At 39.8% G+C, this 23,501-nt stretch overlaps 1 protein-coding gene and 2 pseudogenes across 2 annotated transcripts; 1 reads left to right on the plus strand and 2 right to left on the minus strand.

The window, feature by feature from the left end:
- Positions 1-537: 537 nt before the first annotated feature.
- LOC119896315 (COP9 signalosome complex subunit 7b-like) lies at positions 538-11,300 on the minus strand. 2 transcript variants are annotated; one of them, XM_038709758.1, is made up of 7 exons: positions 11,190-11,300; positions 7,420-7,542; positions 5,420-5,495; positions 3,165-3,253; positions 2,186-2,388; positions 1,964-2,069; positions 538-737 (listed from the first exon to the last, which is right to left on the minus strand). In XM_038709758.1, exons 2-7 carry the CDS (start codon positions 7,540-7,542, stop codon positions 564-566), a joined length of 771 nt encoding a protein of 256 aa, XP_038565686.1. In that variant the 5' UTR covers positions 11,190-11,300; the 3' UTR covers positions 538-563. The 2 variants fall into 2 exon arrangements, with proteins under 2 accessions (XP_038565686.1, XP_038565687.1); XM_038709759.1 differs by lacking the exon at positions 538-737 and adding an exon at positions 1,649-1,735.
- A 1,182-nt stretch (positions 11,301-12,482) lies between these two features.
- LOC119896313 lies at positions 12,483-20,117 on the minus strand (annotated as a pseudogene).
- Positions 20,118-20,288: 171 nt separating this feature from the next.
- Positions 20,289-23,495, plus strand: LOC119896314 (annotated as a pseudogene).
- Positions 23,496-23,501: the final 6 nt, after the last annotated feature.

Below are 23,501 nucleotides of genomic sequence, written 5' to 3' on the forward strand. Positions count from 1 at the left end.
GGAAACATAGCGGGTTCTCTGTGAATTAACTTTGCTCTCTAAAAGAACATTGGACTAATGGCTTTAATTTAGTTTGAAGTAGAGTCTTTATAGTGCTGCGGTTATAACTAGGTAAATTCGTATTTATAAAGCACCTTTCAAAAACCACAGTTACAAAGTGCTCTAAAGAACAAAAGGAGAAGCTGCAATAAAATAAACTTAATGGAAAAAAACTCCACATGTAGCTTTTTGTTTAAATTTTGTGACTTGTAGGAATAAATAGGACATCCTGCTTAAAAACACAAACTTGATTGAACAGCGCACCAACAATTCTGAATAAAACATAATTTCAGTAAATTATTCTACATGGCCAAACACATTTTATGTATCCAATTTCTGAAATGCTTGGCCATACTTTAGAAAAATGAATGCAATTTGTATGCAAACTCTGGTTTGTTTGTATAGAAAGCCCGTAACATCCAAGATGCTCAGAAAACTCATGCGGACTATACTTGGCGGCCTCCCTGTGTGGAGCCACATTCCTCCATATAATCGCAGTAAATACAAATGTGATGTCAAAGTACTCACCCTTTCACCTTAGAGCTTTTTTTCCCTGGTTGTCGTGGTTCCTGAGAGGAGGCGGGGTCTCGTGGCTCTGCAGGCTGGTCTGCATCCTGATTGGAGGCGGCTCCAGCGGGAGCAGGGCCTGAAGACGGAGAGGCGGCGCTGGCCTTTAACGTTTTCTGCAGGTTTGACACCTGAGGGGAAAGTGGAGAGTGATTAAAAAATTAAAGATTAAAGAGGGGGGATGAGTTAAAGGTTATAATGTTTCATGTCTGTCTCAAAACAATAGTAAGGTCCACATATAAACATTGAAACAGGTATTGTTTGCTATAATTGTTCCTACTGGTCAATAAGAAATCCCTTCATACCGTGATTTAAATGTCAGTGATGGTGGACAAAATTCACAGTCCCTGTTCTGTGTAAAAATGTACTGAAAAGTGTATATGAAGCTAATATGAGGCTTCAGCAGTCTGAATTAATCAAAGAAAGGGGGTATCTCCAAAGGTTACAGTCCATTTAGTAGAGTCATTAGTTCAAGCCATTAGTCGACTAGTCGTCTCATGTTTGTGATATTCATTTAATTATTTAAATATAAATTTTTGAGGCATCAGAAAATGGAGCAGAAAAGATTTCCAGGGCTGAGAAAGAATCTTATAAGAATAAGTATCACTGTTCACACTGTGCTACATTACAGAGGAATAAAATAATAATGAACCTATAAAATATACATTTTCCAAGGGGCAAAAAAGCGAGCCGCCTGTTAACGACAAGCAGTAATGATTGAGGAAAGTTCTGTGTTGCTACAATCCCCTGATACTTGCGTCCTGGCCCTAACGACAAGGCGCAGCTCCCGAAAGGAGTTTCAGGTTGTTGGATCTTTTCTGCGACTAACTGACCAATGAAAACTAAGACTCATCTCATCGACTATTTTATTTAGTACAAATTCCCTCTGTGTTTCCACAGACAGCGTTTCCTTGCTGACCTGCAGTTGAGGGACAGGAACACAGACTGAATTTCTTACTAAGAAGACCGTAATCTTGGATGTTTTTTTTGTTTTTGCACAGAACAAGGACTGAATTTTTTCTCCCATTACTTACATTAGAAGTACATTAGGAATGGATGTCTTCAAAACCAGTATGAACAGGAGGAATGACTGCAGCAAGCCGTTTCAGTGTTCATACGGGCACCTAACCTTTTAAGACAAACGTGAAGAACCGTGAACTTATCCTTGAAAGTTAGAGTTATGAACAGGCTATATGGATTGACCCTCAAACAAGATGCAAAATAACAAAATATGCAGTCAGGGGGAAACTAAAATACCACAAGTAGCTGGAAGCATAGGAACACAAACGTCACATTTACTGGATTTTCTGGGGGGAAATACTGAGGGAATTGTAGGCAGAACAAAAGAGGGACTAACCTCTGTTTCCACTTGGACTTTGACTTTCAACTGGCTCTCTCTGTACTGGTTTGCCCTCGAGACCTGCTCCTCAATACCACACAGCACCGCCTCACACCCTGTACACCTGAGACAGAAACGGCAGACATGGAGGGAAGGAGAAAGCCGATTGTGAGTTCGGAAAACAGATAATTGAGACATAAATCTAAAGTGTGTGCACAGACACACAGAGGTGACACTGACCACTCCTGCAGTGTGTTGATTATGTTGGGGAGCTCGTTGGGGCCGAGATCACGACCCACACTGCAGTCCACCTCCACCTGCTGGTTCCTCTGGTCCAGTTTGCCCTGGATGATGTCACAGTAAACAGCATCGATCAGCAGGTCCTCCAGCTCCCGCACATTCTTCAGCTCGAGCTGCTGCAGGAGCAGTGAGTACGGCAGGCACTGAGGGGGAAAAAGACACGACCAGAGTTTAATCCTCATATTCTTTTCCTTTTTAACCGAGGTATAAAGGCAGATCATTTGATTCCACTTTAAAGGTTTAACGGAAAGCTACAAAAAAATGCTGAGTGAAAATTGCCCATTTGTCTAAATGTCATGGAAGATGAAAGGAAAGTTTGGACAATTCAACAGTCCTTCACTGGGCAATTAATGTCCTGAGTTCAGGCCTATATGTGGAGAAAGCTGTGACATATTAAGGAGACAAACAGGAGCAGGAGTGAAAGGAGCACAGGTAGTGGAAAGTGAGATAAAAAACGGACAGAGCTGGTGAGAATAATGAATCAATTATTTATCAGGAACAGAGAAAGAAAAGGGCATAAGCAGAGGTGCCGTCTGCTTGAAATGAGAGATTCAGTAAAAAGAAAGAAAAAAAAAAGAACATTTAAAACTCATGGAAGGAGGGTTAAGAAGTTTAAATTGACATGAGCAGTAGTAGTTTTGCTGGTAACTTTTTCTGGAGAGACTGAAAGGCTATGCTGTTGATAAAAACAGTCACAAGCTTAAAATCACAGCCAACCTCACATGAACTTGGATGGTAAAATCTGTCTGAACAAACTAGCAAAAGCTATATTTGAAAGTAGAATTGTTGAAACATCATTAATATCTTGCTTTATGAAGCCTAAGGCAATATAATGGCAGCAGTTACATTTATTTTCTATTTTTGAGACAAATACAACATTATTAGCTCACCTGCATACAGCAAAAGAATGAATCAGTACCTTGAGGTTGGATGCCAGGCTGATGATGGACAGATGGCGGAGTTTGTTCTTCTGTGCCGGGGTCAACTCTGGAAGAGAGGCTGCTCTCTCTACAGCAGCAGAGAAGAACATAAAATAAAAAACACAATAGGAAAAACTATACCAGAGCAGTGTTTAAATTGTCACTTTGCTGAGGGTCAAGCAGTCACACATAATTGAGGCGCTACTTATTACTTTGAAGAGTAAGTCCCCGATCAGACAGAAAGCGCTTTGCAGGTTTGACAACGGGAGGTGCACAGCAATGCCTTTTTTGGCTGAATTTAGAAAAGAGCAGTGCGCTTCGTTTTTATGTTGCTAGGCAACCACCGAATCAGCTGTCAACGATCTGTAATCTTTGGTATGCTGCTAAGTAATAACCGTCATATTAGCAGAAACTTGATCAAAACACAGGTTTGTGTCTTTTGTTGCTAAAAACATCTGCCTCTGGCATTGTTTAAGGGTGAGAGGTTTACAAACATGCAGGAGACAGGGAAACGGAAATCCGTGTGGGTACATGAGACCCTCATAAAGAGGAGACACCGCTGGTAGTACCACCAGCTGGTCCAGTAGCTTCATATTAATGATGATGGTTGTGGGGCTGCAGCTAATTTTAGTATTCGAAGCTTCTATTATTTCAACGATTCATCGATGCGTCGTTTAAGAAGTACTTTTGCGTGGCGGCGGCGGCCCTACCCCAATTATAAAGACAAAGAATATGGGTGAAGGATGGATTAGCACACGCAGGTAGCAGGGATTGTCTGAGCTACCGAGAGCTGGGAGTGACTTAAAAGGTGCAGCTCCCCGACACCCAGTTAACTCTTGACTGTGAAGTTACAACTCACGGCCCAAAAGGACAACAACAAATGCACGTGTACATTTTCAGCTGAGGACTGCGGTTTACTCTGGCTAGTGTCCAACTCAACAATCAATCATGATTTCAGTTAAATGCTAAAGTTGCTGTAACCTTGTCTGTGGTCCGCGGGCAGAACACCTGCTGCTTTCTGATCAGATGCTGTCGTGCTGTTGCCGAGGCGACATAAGTTTCGTTTTAAGGTGGACAGACTGTAACATTACAGAGTTGCTGTTGTTTTCTTTAGCTTGAAATAATCCCATACTTTGGACACTTTCTTCTTTGTCCCTCCCTAGTTTCCCTCTCTTCCTCCACATTGCAAACAGCGCCATTAAAATCACGTCATGTTCACAGCGTAAGCGCGATGTGCGACAGTAATAAATGTCCGTGCGACACACTGTTCTGTATATGGATTAAACGAAGCGTTTTAGTAATCGGTTTAATCGATGAATAGTTTCAGCCCTAGATGATTGTAGGTTCAAGGCTTATTTTAGGATGAGTGGGGACAGTTTTTTGCAGTCTCCAGATAATCCAAGGAATTGTAAACTTCCATCTCTCCATTCATTTGATTGGACAATGAAAAAAAATGACTTCGGGCGCTTTTCCGCTCAGAGTTGAATTTTTTCAACTTTGTGCGCTCAGAGCACTCCTTCGAAAACGCGAGGCGCCCAGGGCGCATAAACAGAGCGCAAAACGCTCACTGCCAATAGAAAACAATTGAAAAAAGGCGCCTCTCACCGCAAAAAACGAATTGTGTCTGATCGGGGCCTAATGTTACACAGAGACATGTAGGTGATGAGTGTGGAGCTGTTTAAGCAGTCAGAGAACAGACTCTGCAGGAAGTCGGTCTACAGCCACTGTCTCCTACTCCTCCCCTGGTGATGGGACTCACACTCTCCGAGACGGCAGCTCTGACAGGTCCTCTAAGGGCTCCACTACACAGCTCTATGAAAGTAAATGCACTCCCTGTCGGTGTGACTCGAAAGGGAAGGGAACAATAAAGTAGGCTACATTCTTTTTCCAGGCTACTGCTTGATATTCAGCATAAAAGAAGACATAATTAACATTCCACTTGTTGAAGATTCCCACTGCATTACACAAGACAGCAAATTAAGGCACAAATGATTTGTTTATTTTCCTTTTGTGCCAGCACTGCTGCTACAAAGACAATCATCAGGCAATCAGAGCGCTTGATGAAAAGTTGCCCAAACAGATAAAAAACTTTCCAGTAATTTTATCAGTGAACAACAGACCTGCAGTGTCTCAGGTGAGGGTGTTTAAGCCTCTGTGTCAGGGTGTCTGCCTTGCAGCAAAGAAATACGGCTCATAATAAGAGAGTTGCAGGGCTGCCCTATTACTTATTTACACTGTGCTGCCACTGCAATACCTTTGTAGTCGCAGTAGGTTCCATAGGCAAAGAGGTTCAGGAGCTGGTACACTGGTGCATGAGGGCCATTCTCCAGCTGTGTGGTTTAGAGGGAAGATGAGGGGAAAGAGAAAATTATGTGGCAGAACACAGAAGTAATGAGACTCTCAACATAAAAACTGTGCACACTGACTGAGGAAAGGTCCTGTTGAGACTCAATGAGGTTAAGAAAGAGAGAGAGCCCATGAAGACTTAACTCTGATGATCCATTCTGATCAAACTTCAGATCCCTGTTCAATATTCAAATACCAGAGTGAATCACTTGCACAGTGTTTCCTTATACTGACTCAAAGCTATCAGCAGATTCTTATTATGTTTATTAAATGTATTTATATCAGGGACCATGCACAAAATTATGCACATTAATCTCAAAAAGAGAAGAGATGCTTTGATTTCCAAATCAAAGCAAATAAACATAGAGCAAAACGTACCTCTCCACAACTAATGAACCAACAACCTTTTCCTAGTCTGTCTCGGCAAAGAAATTTTACAAGATTTAATATTTAAATGTGGCTGTTCAACCATATAGATTCTTCTTCTGTTTAAAACTGCTTCACCTGTTACAGTACACACCAGGGGGATACCTACTACGTTTGGCAAAATTACCACCAGGGGCGCCGCACTTTTTCCATTTAGATGTAAATGAGCCCAACAGATTATTGACTAGATTATTTCTGTTCATCTGATTACTATAAACACCGCACTGATTTGAGGAGTGTTGCGCATGTCTGGAAAGCAGGGAGGAGCAAAAGAAAATGTTTTCTGTCAGAAATATTGTTTGAAAAGAAGAGCCTTGGAAATGCAAGCTTTTCTTCAACCCCCAAGAAGATGACTGTATGTGAGGAAAAATTATAAATATTCCAATGTTGTGGGAGATTTTTGATAAAACTTAAAACAAGATAAGATTGATAGAAAAAAAGATTACTGCTTTTAAAAGATTAAAATAATATTACATGCAAGTATTACTGGCTGTTACATTTATATTCCACAGGACTAGACCTGCTGTGAAATAAAGAAAAACTTTATTAAAGCAGAAAACCACTGAGGGGAACAGAAGGGTAAAGCTTTGTGTTATAAAATAACAGACTGTTGCATTGTTTCTCTTTTGTCTAAAAGATTATGATGCATTTTATTTAATTTACTGTAATATTATTCATTGCATCCAATGTTATGTATTTTCAATGTCAAAACCATTTCTCTCAATCATTCACTGTATGTCTCTCTCACTCACTCTTTCAACTTGGTTAGTCTCTCTGCCTTTGTGTTCATCCAATAAAACAGCGCTGCTGATTTTACACCTGCTTTTCTCAGACATTAAACTTCAGACCCAATGTCCTCTGTATGACTTCTTTAGCAGGGCTGCTTGTCTTCCATTTTACCTGCACAAAGGCTTTGAATGGTCTTTTAGTAAATATGGACAGATACAACATGACATCAAAAGGGGACATAATTCCTTAGTAAAAATCCCCTGTGGTCTGAATGGAAAAATTGTGTCGCACAGTCCTACTCTACTGTAACAGTAGCATTTCATTTCCAAAATAGGGTGCTAACTACGTATTCTCATACCTAAGTTTAACATACAACATACGTAATATGTTGGTAATGTACATTTTGAAATTCACGCCCAGGAACTCTATGTAGAGATGTGTTCATTGGGATGTGAGTTGGGACAGGGATTACATCATCGATGCAGAAATATATACATTCCCATAGGTGATAACACGGCCCAGCGTGGTTAGGAAATACATTTGTGTTGATGCTCCACCAACAATGTGGTCACATCGGCTCACATGCATCACTGACCCCTCTGAATGTGGTTTGGTGGATATATTACCACTTGTGAGAATAACTGTCTCGCTGTGAAGATTAAGATGGATTTTTTTCATGCCCGAGTTCAGGTCTGAGAAGGTCCCACAAGACACAAAGGGTGAGGAAGATAAAGTGAGAGGGAGTGTGTTTACCTCTCTGACATTAGGCAGCTCCAGAATGTCAGAGAAGACGTAGAGGCCTGGGGTCTCCAGCAGGGAGCTGACAGCCTGGGCCAGTGCTGAGCCTGACAGAGACAGGAGCTGCTCCACCTCCATCTGATGCCAGGGGACACAGGTCACAGAGACACAGTTAGCAGGTGAGACAAAAGTACTAAAGAAAGACACATAAGATAAGCAGAGCTCTGTAAAATCAAGGAAATAACATCTGTTACCTCCTTGGCTCTGCCACATTATTATGGTGGTGGGAAATGCTGTTTAGGGACACTGTGTCACAATCTTCCATCAATATTCTATTAACAATCCCAAACCTTTGTCATGCCCTTTGAAATATTGTCCAGCAACCTGTGCCCTGTTAAAAGGACACAGAGTTGAACAACACTCCCTTTTCATCTTGTGTCTAAAAGCCAAGTACTCTTGACCAAAGCACTTAACCCTCAAATTACCCGGAGAGCTACTCAGAAAGTGGAATAGAAGCTGCACTAGGTAGAAGCAATGCGGGCAACAAGTGAAGTGAATGCGAAGCAGGGCATGTATATTCATCAAAGCCCGTTGCCTGCATAGAGACACGATGCAAATACACTTGGGCTGAAGGCAACAGCAGAATAATTACCTAAGTAGTGACAGGAATCTGCCTATGCCTTGAGCAGATATTTACTCTCCAGAAAGTGTGTCCTGAAAATAAAAAAACAAGGACAAAAAAAACCCTAGACCACTGCCTCATGCAAAACCTGATGTCAATGTTTTCTATACTTTGGCCTGAGCTTTAAAGTAGAAAAGGACCTACACATAAAGAAATAGCACAGACCGGATGTCAGTCTGAGACTATTCGTGTGTCCTTTCGAAGTGTGCAATGTGAGAAGATGTCCTTGTGACTTTGATGGGATATTTTAAGATCTTAATCCCAGAAGACACTTCTTGGGACACAAGGGAAGTTTAGTCTTAAAGATACATGAAACAGTTATTGCAGTTGCATCAGACTGGTTTTATTACCTGAGGCGAAATCTTAAAATGAATGCAACAGAGAGTCTGAATACCCACCGCTGAGCTAAGACTAGTCTGACTGGTTCTTATTTATCTCAGTCAGTGCTTATGTATGGTATCATTTTAAATCTGATGCATTTAGATGCACATATGCACATCTTGCATATGTCGTCCCACTACACCAATATAAACGATATCTAAAGAGCATATTCTCAGGCAAGGTGAACAGATGAGGAGGCATGTGCTGCAGCCAAAGTAATTAACCTACACTGTTTCAGAAACAGTGCCTCTTTTATTTCAGGATTGTTTAAAAGTCAAATCAAGCTCTGAACACAAGGGCAGGATTGGATCCATCTGTCTATTTCTATTGAATCTGTCTATTTCTATTGAAATAGACAGATGGATCCCTTGGAATTTAAATGGACGACTGGCTGTGTATCAGTAAGAGATGGCTAGAATATGCGGACCTGCCAGAACACCTTACTGACCCCTGGGATATAAAAATAAATGCAAATAAAATTGAATAATACACTAAGAATACTAAAATAATACTGACAATAAATAATAATCCCGAGGATGTCAAAGCACAAAGGGAGGTATAGATACTCATTGTGATACACTGTTTTGTCATGCAGTAATGACCTTAGATAATCACTTCATCTATTCATTTAGCCTATTGTTGCCTATGTTTAATTGTGTATCATGCCAGCACAATGTGATCAAATATTATTTGTATATAAAATGCTACTTTTGCCTCAGTACCTTCTGTTGTACCGATAACATTTTACAGTTGTTGTTTTTGTTATTTGTACTGCTATGGAGAGTTTTAGATTCTATTTAGAGTTTGAGAATCAAACAGAATAAAATATTCCATAAAATAATAAGAAGGAACCACGTAAACAATTCACAATTGGATTTGGCAGCTGTAAGCTTCCACCGTTGTGTATCATAACCCAAACTCATTAAAGGAACACTCACTTCAATAGACTCTCAACTCTAATAAGAAGGGGTTCATATGTTTTCCCCAAATCTTCTTTAAATGTTATTCTTATGTTGTACAGCCAAATATTGTTCATACCCATAAACATAAAAACAGTGAAGATTTGACTCTGAATAGTTTACCCAGTGTAAACATAGAAAAGAGTTTAAACAGGCTGATAAGGATATACAGTATACAATATACTGTCAAAAAGTCTGGGATAAGATGACTTCATCAACTAAATGGAAAAACTTTACGTTAAGGATAGGGATGAGCAAGTACACAGAAAAGATATTGACACATTTTACTGTGATGATACTACTACTCGTAAAAAGTACATTATCTGTACCGGATACTCACTCCACCTAAGTTAAGAGGGTTAACTACATAAAGGCAGTGGTGATCAGTTTATTGCAATGTCCCAGTCAAGTGAAAGCACTGTTACTTTAAAGATATAACATCTTAAAGATGTATGGCAGCCATGATGGCAGCAAAGGTTAAGCTCCTGGAATTGTGCTAAAAGTGTATGTCACTGTTTTATTTCTAAAAAGGAGAACATGACTGAATGATATAAAGTGTGCGTGTGCGCTGTGAGTTAAAAGGATATTATTTAAGCATTAAGAATGGATGGAACTACAATTATATCCATTATTGATTAAGCTACCAATTGTCTTTCCACTTATTTGATTAACCATTAAGTGCATTAATAGAAAATTGAAAAATTCCATCACAATTTCCCAAAGATCTAGATGTCATCTTCAAATAGCTTGTTTGGTGCAATCAACAATCTAAAAACAAAATAAATCAAATTCAAAATGATATAAAGCAGAGAAAGGTAGCAATCCCTCTGGAAACGTCTGACGTTTTAGCATTATAAATAATTGAAACAATACATCGACCTACTGTTCCATTTAATCCACTAATTATTTCAACACTAATTGATCTTACACAAATATATATAGATATACAGAGTAAGGGTATTCTCTTCCTGGCTGAAACTGAAACTTTACTATCAAAAGGTTATGCTACTGTCAGATTTCTTTTCAGCGTGGGAGTAATTAAAACCATTTTTCTTAATAATGGCTGTGACTGCATATGTAGTGAAGTAACTGCTTCAGAAAAACAATGCGTGAGCAAAGTTAACTTGGTGAAAGTGAAAAATCCACAAAAGACTACAAATACACAGGACAATTGTCAGCAACATACGAAACAGACTTGTGTAACGTTATAGAGCATCAAATGCCACTGTAAGACACTCGTTACTGTTTCAAGAGCTCAACCTACATATTAAAAAGATAAAAATTCAACCAAAACCTAAAGTTGTTGTTTTAAGGCACGTCTCTGGTCATGTAAGGTGGTGATCAAGGAACAAGGTAGATTAACAGTTAAAGCTTGTTCAGCTGACTCCCTGCCACCGTATTAACATAGCTGCACCGCTATATCACCTAGCTAACATCTAAGCTTATCAGTCACTAAACATGAATGCAAATGACAGATGAAGTGTCTAACAAACATATCGTTGTAGCTACGAGACTTTTAGCAGTTCTCTTTTAAAATGTGTGTTAGCCACTATTCAAGCTCAATGTGTCACACTAGCTCATTTGCTAACGGCTAACCAACCGCAAGGCTTTGCTTAACCGTTGACGTTAGGCCTCAGTTCATTTTAACCCTTTCTAGTGACTTAAATCATACTACTGTGCAGCGTAAATAACCGGGAGATACGATATGCACGTAACTGTTTCCACAAACTTGTTAAAATAAGCCTGTGTGTATTTAAATTTACCTTGTTGTGTTGGTTTCTAGCAGACAGCCTGTATTTCGATTATTCAGTTCCGCTGTCAGAGCACGTACAACAACACAGCAACGTAATCTTTGATTGGACAGTAAAGTGAAGTGGGCGGGACAAGAGAATCTGTCGATCAGCATCTGTGTCAGGGGCTCAGACAGCGTCATCTAGCGGTCATGTGATTTATGCCACCTGAAACATAATCAGATCAATTTGTTCTTTATAGATAACTTAATGGAGGAGTTGACAAAACAAGGGAGGGCTTTTGTCTGCCATGTCTCTAATTATTGTTTCTTTTCTAGTGAAAACTCTTTCTTGGTTGAACTCTAACAGCTCATGTCCAGACGAAGACTATCACTTGTAGACCTTTTTTCATTTTAAATCATCACAAGCAAAAAAATGTTGGAAACCAGTGTTTTATCCAGTATATTACATTTACTTTATTATATTACATCAATGACCAGACTTCAACTGCTTGTCAGCATGCTGTGTGGATGTTTGTATGTTGTAGAGTGTAAAAAACAAAAACATAGACACAAAAAGGTTGACTATATAAAAAAAGACTATTTCCATTGACATACATTAAGTCTGAAGTAGTGCAGTGATGCAACAAGATTAAAATATTTAAAAAATATATACATATATAAAAATAAAATATACAATTTTATTTCTGAAATAATCTGTTTAAAATTGTGAATTTGCAGAAATCTCTTCTAAACATCAGCAGAGACAGAAAATAACAGCATTCATGGCATACAACATTACTTCTTTTTTTTTTTGCAGTCAGACCTGGATGATGTAACATTCAAACAAAAAAAAGAATTTTGATGAAGCACTTCATAAAATTAGAGCAATACTACAATTTATATTTTCTTTTAATGTAATGTTTTTCATTATAGATTTACTTAAAAGTAGGTATGCAGAGTACATGTCATTCATGATACTTATTTCCTTCAGCAAGTAACATCTCAACATAATGCACAGATTTCCATGAACTACACCTTCAGTAAAAAACTCTCCTGAGCATATGTTGCCATCCATCCATCCGTAGTCAACCGCTTATCCTGCGGTCGGGGGTGCATATGTTGCATATCACAAAAATTACCTTTTGGTGTCCATTCATTTTTGCATTGTCTGTCACAACCCAGAAAGTGTGTCATTTTCAGACTTTCCAGTTCTGCACTATTTTCTGTTGTAGGACGATTCAGTTGAGCCGAATGGCATCCATCTGGCAGATCCGTCTATAACTGTGATCACAAGGAACATCAAACCATGTCTTTGAGTGGCTGTCTAAGGTGGCGCAGTCCTATCCATGTCCCCTGCCTTACTGGTGGTTATCTGGCTCTGAGTTCCACTGATCCCAGTATCTGTGACAGAGGGAGAGATGAGGAAAGGGAGATAGACAGGGTAAGCTCACAACTGTGAACATTTCTGAAAAATGCCTCCTTCTGAGGTTATCTGAGGTATTGGTGCAAGAATGGACATTGTTGTGTGTCTACTACAAATACATTTAACATTTATTTGGATGTTGCTAAAGTCAGTTTATATATTATTTTAATTTCGGTATCTAACAGGCGGCTTATTTTGCTTTGGACAGTTCAGAACAGTTTCTTCAGTATCATCAAAATTTAAAATGAATGCAGTATAGCAACTTCAATATAAAGTATATATTTAAAATGATTTCATACATTAAGTGTTAAAATTAGATAGTACTTGTGTTGTGCATCTCCAGTCTCCTTCTTTCTGTATATAAGACAGGCAGGTCCAGAAGTGGAATATCAAATACACCAATCCTCCTGGCTTATTTTACTCCTTAAGTTAAACACACACAACATGTGTGTACATCATTGACATAATGCATTGCCTAGGTGTAAAACTCAAATTCACACGCACACTTTATGATTATGGTTTTATTATACCAGGAAGGATCTTCAGTTGTTACAGTAAACCCACAACTTTAACTAAACCCAATCTGGTCTGTACACACCCAGTCCTGACCTGAGGTTCAGCTGACAAGGCAAGGCAAGTTTATATGCATAACACATTTCAAAAACATGCTTTACATAAAACACAAAGGCAACAAAGGGAAATTAAATTTAAAGAGTTAAATAGGAAACAAAAACAGGGTAAAACAGGACAAAATTCATAGTGCAGTGTACGATATTAATCTACAGCCTTACATTTGATTTAATTAAAGGCAGTGGTAAAAAGAAAAAAATATTTAAAAGAACTGACAGATCCAAATATCTGCTGTGAAAAATACCTACTGTGGCCTTAACTTAAATCTAACATCTAATCTTAAACTATCTCTTTGCAAAAGTAAAGACTCTGTAAAGTGACCTTGCCTTGCAAAGATGCTTCCCACCTTTACACACATGTGCACGCGCACGCGCGCGCACACACACACACACACACACACACACACACACACACACACACACACCCCCTCGTGTCTTTAATTTTCTTCTCTTGCTGACAGCACACAGTAACCAACCCAATTAATGGGAATGAGGAACACCTGTGCTGGTCAGCAGGGCTCTGCAGACAAAGGGATCATTTCTATCTATGAAGTCGGTTGAAAAGTTGTGTTCAGTTCATCCCCATACGCACATTTACCACACACATACACACTCTCACATGCTGTTCTATAGTGTGCAGTATGGTAAGATGGCTGCCCATCTCTACTGTTCAGCCAGTACAGCTTGTCACTGCTGAAGTGTTAACACTGATCCCCAAGATGAAGCCATCCTTCAGGACAATCCCTACACTGCTTAACTGTTAATGAGAGAAAGGGCAAGATAAAAGGATGAGGGGAGCAGTAAATCAAAGACAGCAGGAAATGAAGATCGTGTACATGTTTGATCTACATCCTGCCACCTGTCTTTGAACAGCTCTGTCCCAGGGCGTGTCATCACACAGCTGGATGTTACGTCTTTGAACCAGGTGAAGTTCAAACCCAGAGATGAAGAATCCAGGGAAGCGCCTGGCAACAGCATGCCAATCACTGGGAGGGGAGGGGGGAGAGACTGTCTGTGTGCTAAATGCTAATGTCAGCATGCTAACATGCTCATGATGACAATGCTAAAATGTTAATGTTTTTTTAACCATCTTGGCTTAACATGTTAGCATGCTAACATTTGCTAATTAGCACTAAAATGTACAGAGCAGAGGCTGATGGGAGCTGATGGACCGATAGCTTTTTTCGCAGGCAGGATGATGGCGCTAGATAAAAAAAGTTAAGGGATCACCAAAGCTACAATTCATCCTGAGGGGGACACAGATGTCTGTACAAAATCTCATGTCATCCATCCAGTAATTGACAAGACATTTCACACAAAGCTACAAATGACAACCTCATGGTGGCGCTAGTAAAAGAATAAGAAGATCACCAAAGTCTGTAGGATTCATCCTCTGGTACCATGATTACCTGTAGGCCCTAAAGTAATTCATGGCAATCAACCAGTAGCGGTTGAGATTTTCAGTCTGGACCCAAGTGGTGGACCGACCCACGAAAGTGTGACTAAAAACGAATGTAATTTTCATACTGTTGTGTTTTCTCACTCAAGACTAACTTGTCCCTCTTCAAACATATGATGCTCTTTAGTACAGTCTGTGAATCTCTGTAAGATTTTATTGCTGCTGTTGCTGGAATAATTGAGTTTATACGAGCTCCCTTGTGGCTGTAAAATAATTATCATTTACAATATGAACTTTCTCTGGTTTCATTGCCAGATATTTTTCCACATTTGTGTTTCCGATGTTTATGCTTCCATTCCAGATTGCCTATTAAAACATATTTTTTTATGCTTTAATGCTTTATTTATTAAGAGTAAATGTACGTTTGTGGCTTTCATTACCGTCATAGACACTATCTACAATATCTCAGGATGAGTTTGAAACTTGATAATATGACCGGTATTATCACTGGTTCAGAGGAATTAGAAGTCAAACCACTTTCTGCCCATCAGTTCATATTTACAGTTTTTGACCTTGATGAACTGTAACCTGAAAGTTTTGCTGTGGTTAGTAATTCACATCAGAGCGTGTATTTTAAAAATGAGTTCTTCTTGATAAAGCTAACATTTTACCATTTCCTGGCAACCCTGCAGATGTATAAACACAGGTGCATGTGATGTAGTGAGGTTGAATGTGGCTAACAGATTTCACAGTAAAACGTGAAGTGGTATTTTTTTAAATAGTGCTTTAAGATATTTGTGAAGTTAAATGTTACAATGTGCTGCATATTTCATATTTCATATGGCAGATGTGGTTTATTGTGCAGCTAATGTACCACTATAAAGCAAATAAAGAGTCTACCAAAGTAAAGTGAAAACATGTAAAAATGTATATTATCAGCTTACCCGACCCACAATAGCAATACTACTTAACTGCTAGGAATATTGACCAATTTCTTGTTATACAGTACATAATCTGTGGTTCTATGCCACACTCATAAAGTAGAATTAAATCTATTTTTTTCTTACAATATGTTATAGAGCCTGTTGTCATAGTTTTTTACTTCCTTCTCTTGTTGCAAGAGATGCAAGTCATTATTGTTAGATACTAAAATTGTACTCAATAGCTTCTCTGTGGGCGTGTGTGTGTGTGTGTGTGTGTGTGAGTGTGTGTGTGGTAATAGATCAAGCATGTACAGCCCCAGTGGTGTTTGTTTCAAATGAGAGAGTGTCTTCCCAAGCACATTATCAGGCTGAGCTGCCGGAGACTTTTGGCCCTGCAGGAGAAATATTTCACAATTATGGACTTTTGTGCTTTTTCTATTACATGACCCTCACTGGACTGGAGAGAGCGCTTTATCTTGTTTATTGCCAATTATAGGTGTCCAAAAGCACACTGAGCTGAAATAAAGAGAGAATAATCAGCGAGTGGAATAGCGTGAGACTCTCACAGACAGAGAGACAGACAGGCAGATATACACACTCAGACTGGAGGGCAGGAAACACAGGAGATTGTAAAACAATGAAATACTTACAGAGTACAGTGAGTACGACGTTGGCGTAGATTGAGGCCAAAAAGCCAATAACCATCAGGAGAGCTGCCTGACTCCTCAAACACCCAATGCCCCGCTTCAGTCCCTGGGAGCCTGATTAGACACAAAACAGTCCACAGCATGGTAGCCGTCAATTCACCATTTTTAATCCTCTGGTGGAGCAGGGAGTGCAGACTTTAGGTAAAGCAGAAACATTTGACCAGAATTCAACTTCATAACATTTACTATTCCCAAACGTTAATACTGCTGAAAGTTAGGTCAGCTGGATACTCTGTTTATTTGTGTCTCTTCCTGTCGCATAATTAGGCTACACACACAAATAATTGCATATTATGCATGTAGACAGATTCAATAGTGGCAAAGTATTTGGATCCATTACTTAGGTAAAAGTAGCAATACTACACTGTAAAAATACTCCATTACAAACAAAAGTCCATTATTTAATTGACCCTTCACAAAGCCACACCCCATTAGTTACTGTTGCTAAGCCCGACAAACTGTCGGACCTGTCGGACTCTTAGCATTGGTGCTGCCACTGTCTATTACTGCACTCCTTGGAGAAATATTGTCAAACTTTTTGGAAAAAGCTATCTCAGAAAGAAGAAAGACAAATAACAATAGAAGCTAAAGCCTACTGTTGGAAAGGGAATAAATCGTAGCCCTACTTCTCGATCTCTAGCGATTGTAACTATTACCAGGAACAGCTTTTGACCATATCTTGGAAAAATACAGCAATAAAAAGCTAGAAAGCGATTCCTTTTGCACATGAGTCAATGCAGTGCAGCTATTAAAGTGTGGGACCTCAGTCAGAGTGAGACCTATACTGCGCTGTGATTGGCCAGCTCCAGATTCGGGTGTGGCTTTTGCGAAGGGTCAATTAAAAACAGCAATACCACACTGTAAAAATACTCCATTACAAACAAAGGTCCTGCATTCAAAATCTTAGGTAAGAGTACAGAAATATCCAACGAAGGTTAAAATCAAGGGCAACTGGACTTGGTTGAAGATACTGGAAGACGTTTCGTCCCTCATCCAAAGGACTTCTTCAGTTCTGACTGACTGGCAGGGAAACTCAGCTATCTAACCTCAGTGGGGTCGTTATCCCGGGTCATCGATACCGCTGTTTCGTTAGTGTTCCTTGTTGCTGTGACGACAGTCGTTAAGACTACCTGTGGCCAAGACTGAACGACCATCGTTGGTATCTTCACCTGAGGCCAATAGGTTACGTTTGTTGAGTTTCCTGGGAAGTGATGAAAGGACAGCATTGTAAGTGGGGGATAAGTGGTGGCGTAGACCCCCTCCCCTGTTCAATGACGGCTTCTCAACCCTGGTGTAGATGGCTTCCTTGACACCTCTTTCAAACCATCCATCTTCTCTGTCTAAAATGTGCACCTGGTGGTCCTCAAACGAGTGTCCTCTGTCCTTCAGATGTAAGTAGACTGCAGAGTCTTGACCTGAGGAGTTGGCCCTTCTGTGTTGAGCCATGCGTTTGTGTAGTGGTTGTTTAGTCTCCAATATACAGGTCTGTGCATTCCTCACTGCATTGGACCGCATACACTAGATTGCTTTTCTTGTGTTTGGGTGTGCGGTCTTTGGGGTGTACCAGCATCTGTCTTAGTGTGTTTCTTGGGTTTAAAAAACACAGGGATGTTATGTTTGTTGAAAATCCTCCTGAGTTTCTCTGATACTCCAGACACGTATGGAATCACAAGTTGTTGCGTTTGAAAAGAAGGAAAAGAAGGTCAAACGCAACAACATTGTGATTCCATACACCAATGCAGTGAGGAATGCACAGACCTGTATATTGGAGACTAAACAACCACTACACAAACGCATGGCTCAACACAGAAGGGCCAACTCCTCAGGTCAAGACTCTGCAGTCTACTTACATTTGAAGGACAGAGGACACTCGTTTGAGGACCACCAGGTGCACATTTTAGACAGAGAAGATGGATGGTTTGAAAGAGGTGTCAAGGAAGCCATCTATACCAGGGTGGAGAAGCCGTCATTGAACAGGGGAGGGGGTCTACGCCACCACTTATCCCCCACTTACAATGCTGTCCTTTCATCACTTCCCAGGAAACTCAAAAAACGTAACCTATTGTCCTCAGGTGAAGATACCAACGATGGTCGTTCAGTTTGGCCACAGGTAGTCTTAACGACTGTAACGACTGTCGTCACAGCAACAAGGAACACTAACGAAACAGCAGTACGATGACCCGGGCCAACGACCCCACTGAGGTTAAATAGCTGAGTTTCCCTGCCAGTCAGTCAGAACTGAAGAAGTCCTTTGGATGAGGGACAAAACGTCTTCCAGTATCTTCAACCAAGTCCAGTTGCCCTTGATTTTAACCTTCGTTGGATAACTATGACCTGGATGACTGAGAATCTTCATAGACAGTACAGAAATATTCAGCAAAATGTGCTTTAACTATCAAAAGTAAAGTGCATCATATTTATATATTGTTTTTTCTATGTGAAACCTTAATCTGCTGTATTTTTTTTATAACTGGTGTTGCTTCTTTAAGCACTGATATGATGGTGTACAGCACTTGAGATTGTCCTTATATGAAGCTGTGTTTCACCACTGGCTCTCACACACATGAAATCTCCCAGTATATTTATCACATTTATACACTGTTGCTGTGTGTTCGAGAAAGGGCCTGTTCCCTCCAGGTGTCAGCTGATCTGTGAAGTCCTGCAGGCTGGAGTAGTTTCCTCTCTCCTCAATGGCTGTGATGCCCTTGTTAACACACTGTCTGTCTTTGCACTGTACCTCCTCTGGTCCCTAAAGGCTTTGGTATCTCCTCTCCCAAACAGCAATATTTCTCCTTGAAAATTGAATTTGTCCCTGCTGGTTGATTTATTGCGGCACATCCCGTGCCTGCAACACCGCTGCCGTGCTTTAACAAATGTGCTCAGAGAAGTAACTGTGTAGTTAAACTATACTGCACCTACAACTAAAAATTTGTGTTAAGTGTTTCCTGAAGAAGAGAAGAGAGTTCTTCCAAAGAGATTCCTCAGTTTGTTGGCTTTGCGTGGTGAATTTCTGCTTGTTACTGTGGTTTTTCACTGTCAACTTACCCTGTGTTGCACAATCTCAACATTTCCTTCAATCTCAAGCTCTGTTTGGATAGATGTGTGATAGATGATGTAGCATATTATATGGGAGTCTGAGTCAGAATGGGAGAAAAGTTTTAGAAAACAAGGAGAACCTTCAACTGCCTGACATTAATTAAAAAAAAAACCCTCAAATTTAAACTGTAAAGGTTGTGACAAGAAAGCATCTGGGAGCTGTGTGTGTGCTGTGTGTGCTGATAAGAAAGAAGGCCGAGCTCTGAATCAAGTACCCAAATTCAGACGATAAGAATTTGTGGTGTGTGCAACCACATATTTAGCTCACTGAAATATACACACTAAGTAAACACTAAATACTCCTCTGCTTTAATTAATTTGGTTTGAATAACAAACTCTCGTGAAGTAGAAGAGCTGACAATGCCTGTGAGAATAAGGTGCCAAGAAAATAAATAAATTAATGGAACATATACCAAAACAAAAAAAATGTTGACAGTCTGTTGGAGCAACAGAGTGGGCATCTGGTGTGTGGTGTGTAGAGGTGATATTGCTGCAGCTGCTCTACTAACGAAGAGAATACAAATAACTCTCTCTCACGCACACACACATGCACACTCAATGCTGAGTCATACTTTTTAGACCGCCATCTTTGCCTGTAAAAAAAAACAAAAAGAGAGACAGGGAGGGACATTTGCTCATGTAACGGTAAATAAGGCCCAACCTGCATGCCAGAGCTGCATCATCAAATGTTTGTTTGTCTAATCCAATATGGCAAATCAACAATGGTTTGGCTTCAAGATATTGCACCATGTGAGTGTACATGCTTTGATTATCATGGACATTCTGGTAGATTTGGGCAATATCCATATATTTCCATCTCTTTAGTAAACAATCTGCGCTATAAAACACCCCGAGAACATAGAGAGGAACTCAAAGCAATCTGACAGACATGATGAAGTCCAAAAAATAAATAAAAATAAAGGTAAGACCGCCTTATACAGTGTGCATGAGTGATGATTGTATATGTGCGTCTGTTTGCATGTACTCTAGTGTTGTATCTGCATGTTTATACTTTGCTATCTGTCTCTTCAGGCACCCTGAGAATCAGAGGCCACATCATCCTCTATGTTCTCATCAGCCTGTTGGTTTCTGAAGCTTCTTCTCAGACTGCAGACAGTCTATAGGGAGAGCTGTCCTCTGTAAAGCTGAAACTAAACCTTCTAAAGAATCACTACAGACACCTGTCTAATGTTTTCTTCAACCTGGCATCCAATTGCTCAGCTCCAGGTGCTGTTTATATATCTTATTCTGCAATCCCACATGTGTTCTGCATCTTCTGTAAACCTTCTGTAAACTTTTCCTCAGTGTGCTGATGAGTAGCTTCATGTAGGGGATCAATACTTCTTCCTCAGTACTGATAAGCAGAAGTGGTAAAATAGTACAGATATATATGCACAGAGATAGGCAATCATCTTGCCATTTTAACCACCAGAGAGCAACATGTAAGTATTTCTGTGTATGGCCGATGTTTTGTCTGATTAAATGTATTTGTTAGTTAACATTAACAAAGGGCAACAAATTTGGATGCACTACATTTTTAGGAAGCTGTTGAAAAAGAAGGCAGGAGGAAGGGAGGTTTTACACAAACTACTGGACTGGACTGACTGACAGTGAGAGTGAAGGTGACAGGAAATGGGTGGCCAACTCAACAATTAATAATCTGTATGTATAAACATCTAATAAATATTATTCTATAATAATACAATATTTTTTAGATGTATTTTTTAGATGTAAATATTATTCTTGCAATGAGAATAATATTTTTTAGTTGTTTCTTACTATACTAATACTGTCCATACATACAACTTGAAAAATGCACACCTAAGCGAGTCCATGCATGTCTATGAATTAATATTCAAGCACCTTAATAAAGCTTTGATGAGTAGAAATAATGAAGACTCCTGCCGAGCCTAAGGATTAACAGATTTACAAAGAAGGCCTTGGCGTTAGCAACAGGGTGCATAGTTGTAATGTTGCCATCACGTCTTTTGTTAAGGTCTCACTTACTGTAAAGATAGCATACAGCATCACACCTACACAAGATTTATTTTGTGCATGTTAGAGGATAGCATTACAATAGTTTACTATTTGGAAAAATGTGAAAACCAGCCAGACATGAGGATCAAAATCGGTACATGCAAGTGAGACAAATTCATCGAGTTTGGCAAGACCTTAAAGAATATTTTCAGTGTGTAAGTCATTGCTGTGTAAAGCAGAGATGTCTGTTGAGCTTATTCATGTTAATGTGTATTTACACATGTAGACCTCGGTTATTTTTAACAATGACTAGCCCATGTCCACACCCCTGCTGCTTGTCATAATACCCTGAGCAAGACTAACCCATGCTAACGGCTCTGAGACTGAACTTAGGCATAGTGGTCCGTACAGCAGAGGCATGGCACTGGTTATCGTAAAACTTTGATTAATAGCCAGGGCCTTTATATGCTAAAATTACTGAAGTGACCCTGCCTTTATTTGGGACAGGACTTTTTTGCACAAAACCGAAATAGGCTACTATGAAACAGTTTATTTATTTCAAACAGTATGAATATTATTTGCATAAAATTATCAAATATATCAATTACACATCATTCATTTGATCTAGTTCCGACAGAGGGATTATACACTTTTTTTGTAGGCAGTAAGTTTACAAGAGCAATTATACCCAACAACAAGGTGAGAAAAGTGTGGCAGAAGTTAGCAGACAGAGAACAATGGACTTCACATGACAGTATTCACAACTTGGATTTATTTTTGGAAAGCTGGACCCTACAAACTAAAGTAATATAAACAATCAAGGAACGGGCACAATCAGACTTAATGAGCGCTTCAAATGTAACTTGAGAGTCCCACACAGGACACAGAACAATCAAGGCCAGTTATAGTCAAGAGTTTATTTACAAAGAACTGAGGAACTAGTAGTACAGCGTGGTAGAAGGCGAGATGTGAGCAGGGGCAGGCCGTGCTGCGCAGTGGCAATCAGCGCTCCAAATTATCCTCCAAGCAGCACAGAAAAACACACCGGATGCGGGTATCTTGAAAAAGGAGAAAGACAAAAGAATGTTAGTCCAGGTCCAGGCAGAGAACGCACTAGAAACAAACTCAAGTAACTACATGCCTGAAGTACTCAACCATGAGATGGTTAGGAATAATCTGGCGACAAGTCTCAGGGAGCCCCACATCTTTAGGCCAGGCGTGAGGATTGCCAGCAGGTGTGTAACCTCACCAGCTCCCTGTGTAAGACACACACACACGCCCACAGAACACCACAGGAAAAAAAGTGTCACAGAACCAACTGGGACACAAATAACTTATATAACAACCAGACTGGGTGTTTAATTGAGACCTGCGTTTATTTTTCTAAATGTGTTCCCCCACCAGGCCAGTAAACGGGGATGGCGGCTATTTGGGACTTGGCTATTAATTGAAGTTTTACGGTATGCAGGTAATATAATTTTGTCATAACCAATGTATTGTGCAAATTGTAATTTTTACCTGATGAGGGCGCTAACTAAAAAGTGAAGGGATCACCAAAGTCGTCAAAACAATCCTTCCAGTGAAAGTTGAGGAAAGGTCAGGGGGTTAACCAAAGGCTTTAGGATTCATCCTCTGGGCACAATAAATGTCTGTATGAAATTCTGTAGCAATTCATTCAGTAGTTGTTGAGATCTTTCAGCCTGGACCAAAGTGGTGATGTGACCAACTGATCAACATTTCACTCCCTAGAGCCATGCTATTTGCATGGCTAAACATTTGGCTTGCTTTGGGGGTGTGGAAATGTGTGTGGACAAATTTGGTGCCTACACAAAGAACCTATTCCTAAATAACATAATACATTTTCTGACACTACTTAACTTAGAAAAAATGGTCATGGGTATTTGGTTGTGATTGTAAATAACAGTTAATTACATTTTACTTGAGGATCATCATCAATAGTCAAGTTAGCATAAAAGAGACACTACATATAGGTGGTTAAGAGCTGTTTCACTAGGATAATAACACTAAATTGTTCTGTCACTGTGTAGAGGGTGCAACAATTCATGGGGAATTTCGAGCCAGACAACAACCTGTCGGGTGGGGTGGATGAAGAGGACTGTGTGGTGGACAGCTATACTCAGTGGTATGATGTTCCCTGTTCCTTCTTCTATCTTAGAATATGTCAGATG

Source organism: Micropterus salmoides, unplaced genomic scaffold (genome assembly GCF_014851395.1).
Source record: "Micropterus salmoides isolate LMB-PRFRI ecotype aquatic unplaced genomic scaffold, ASM1485139v1 Ms_hic_scaffold_918, whole genome shotgun sequence".
In the NCBI taxonomy this organism is placed as follows: Eukaryota; Metazoa; Chordata; class Actinopteri; order Centrarchiformes; family Centrarchidae; genus Micropterus; species Micropterus salmoides.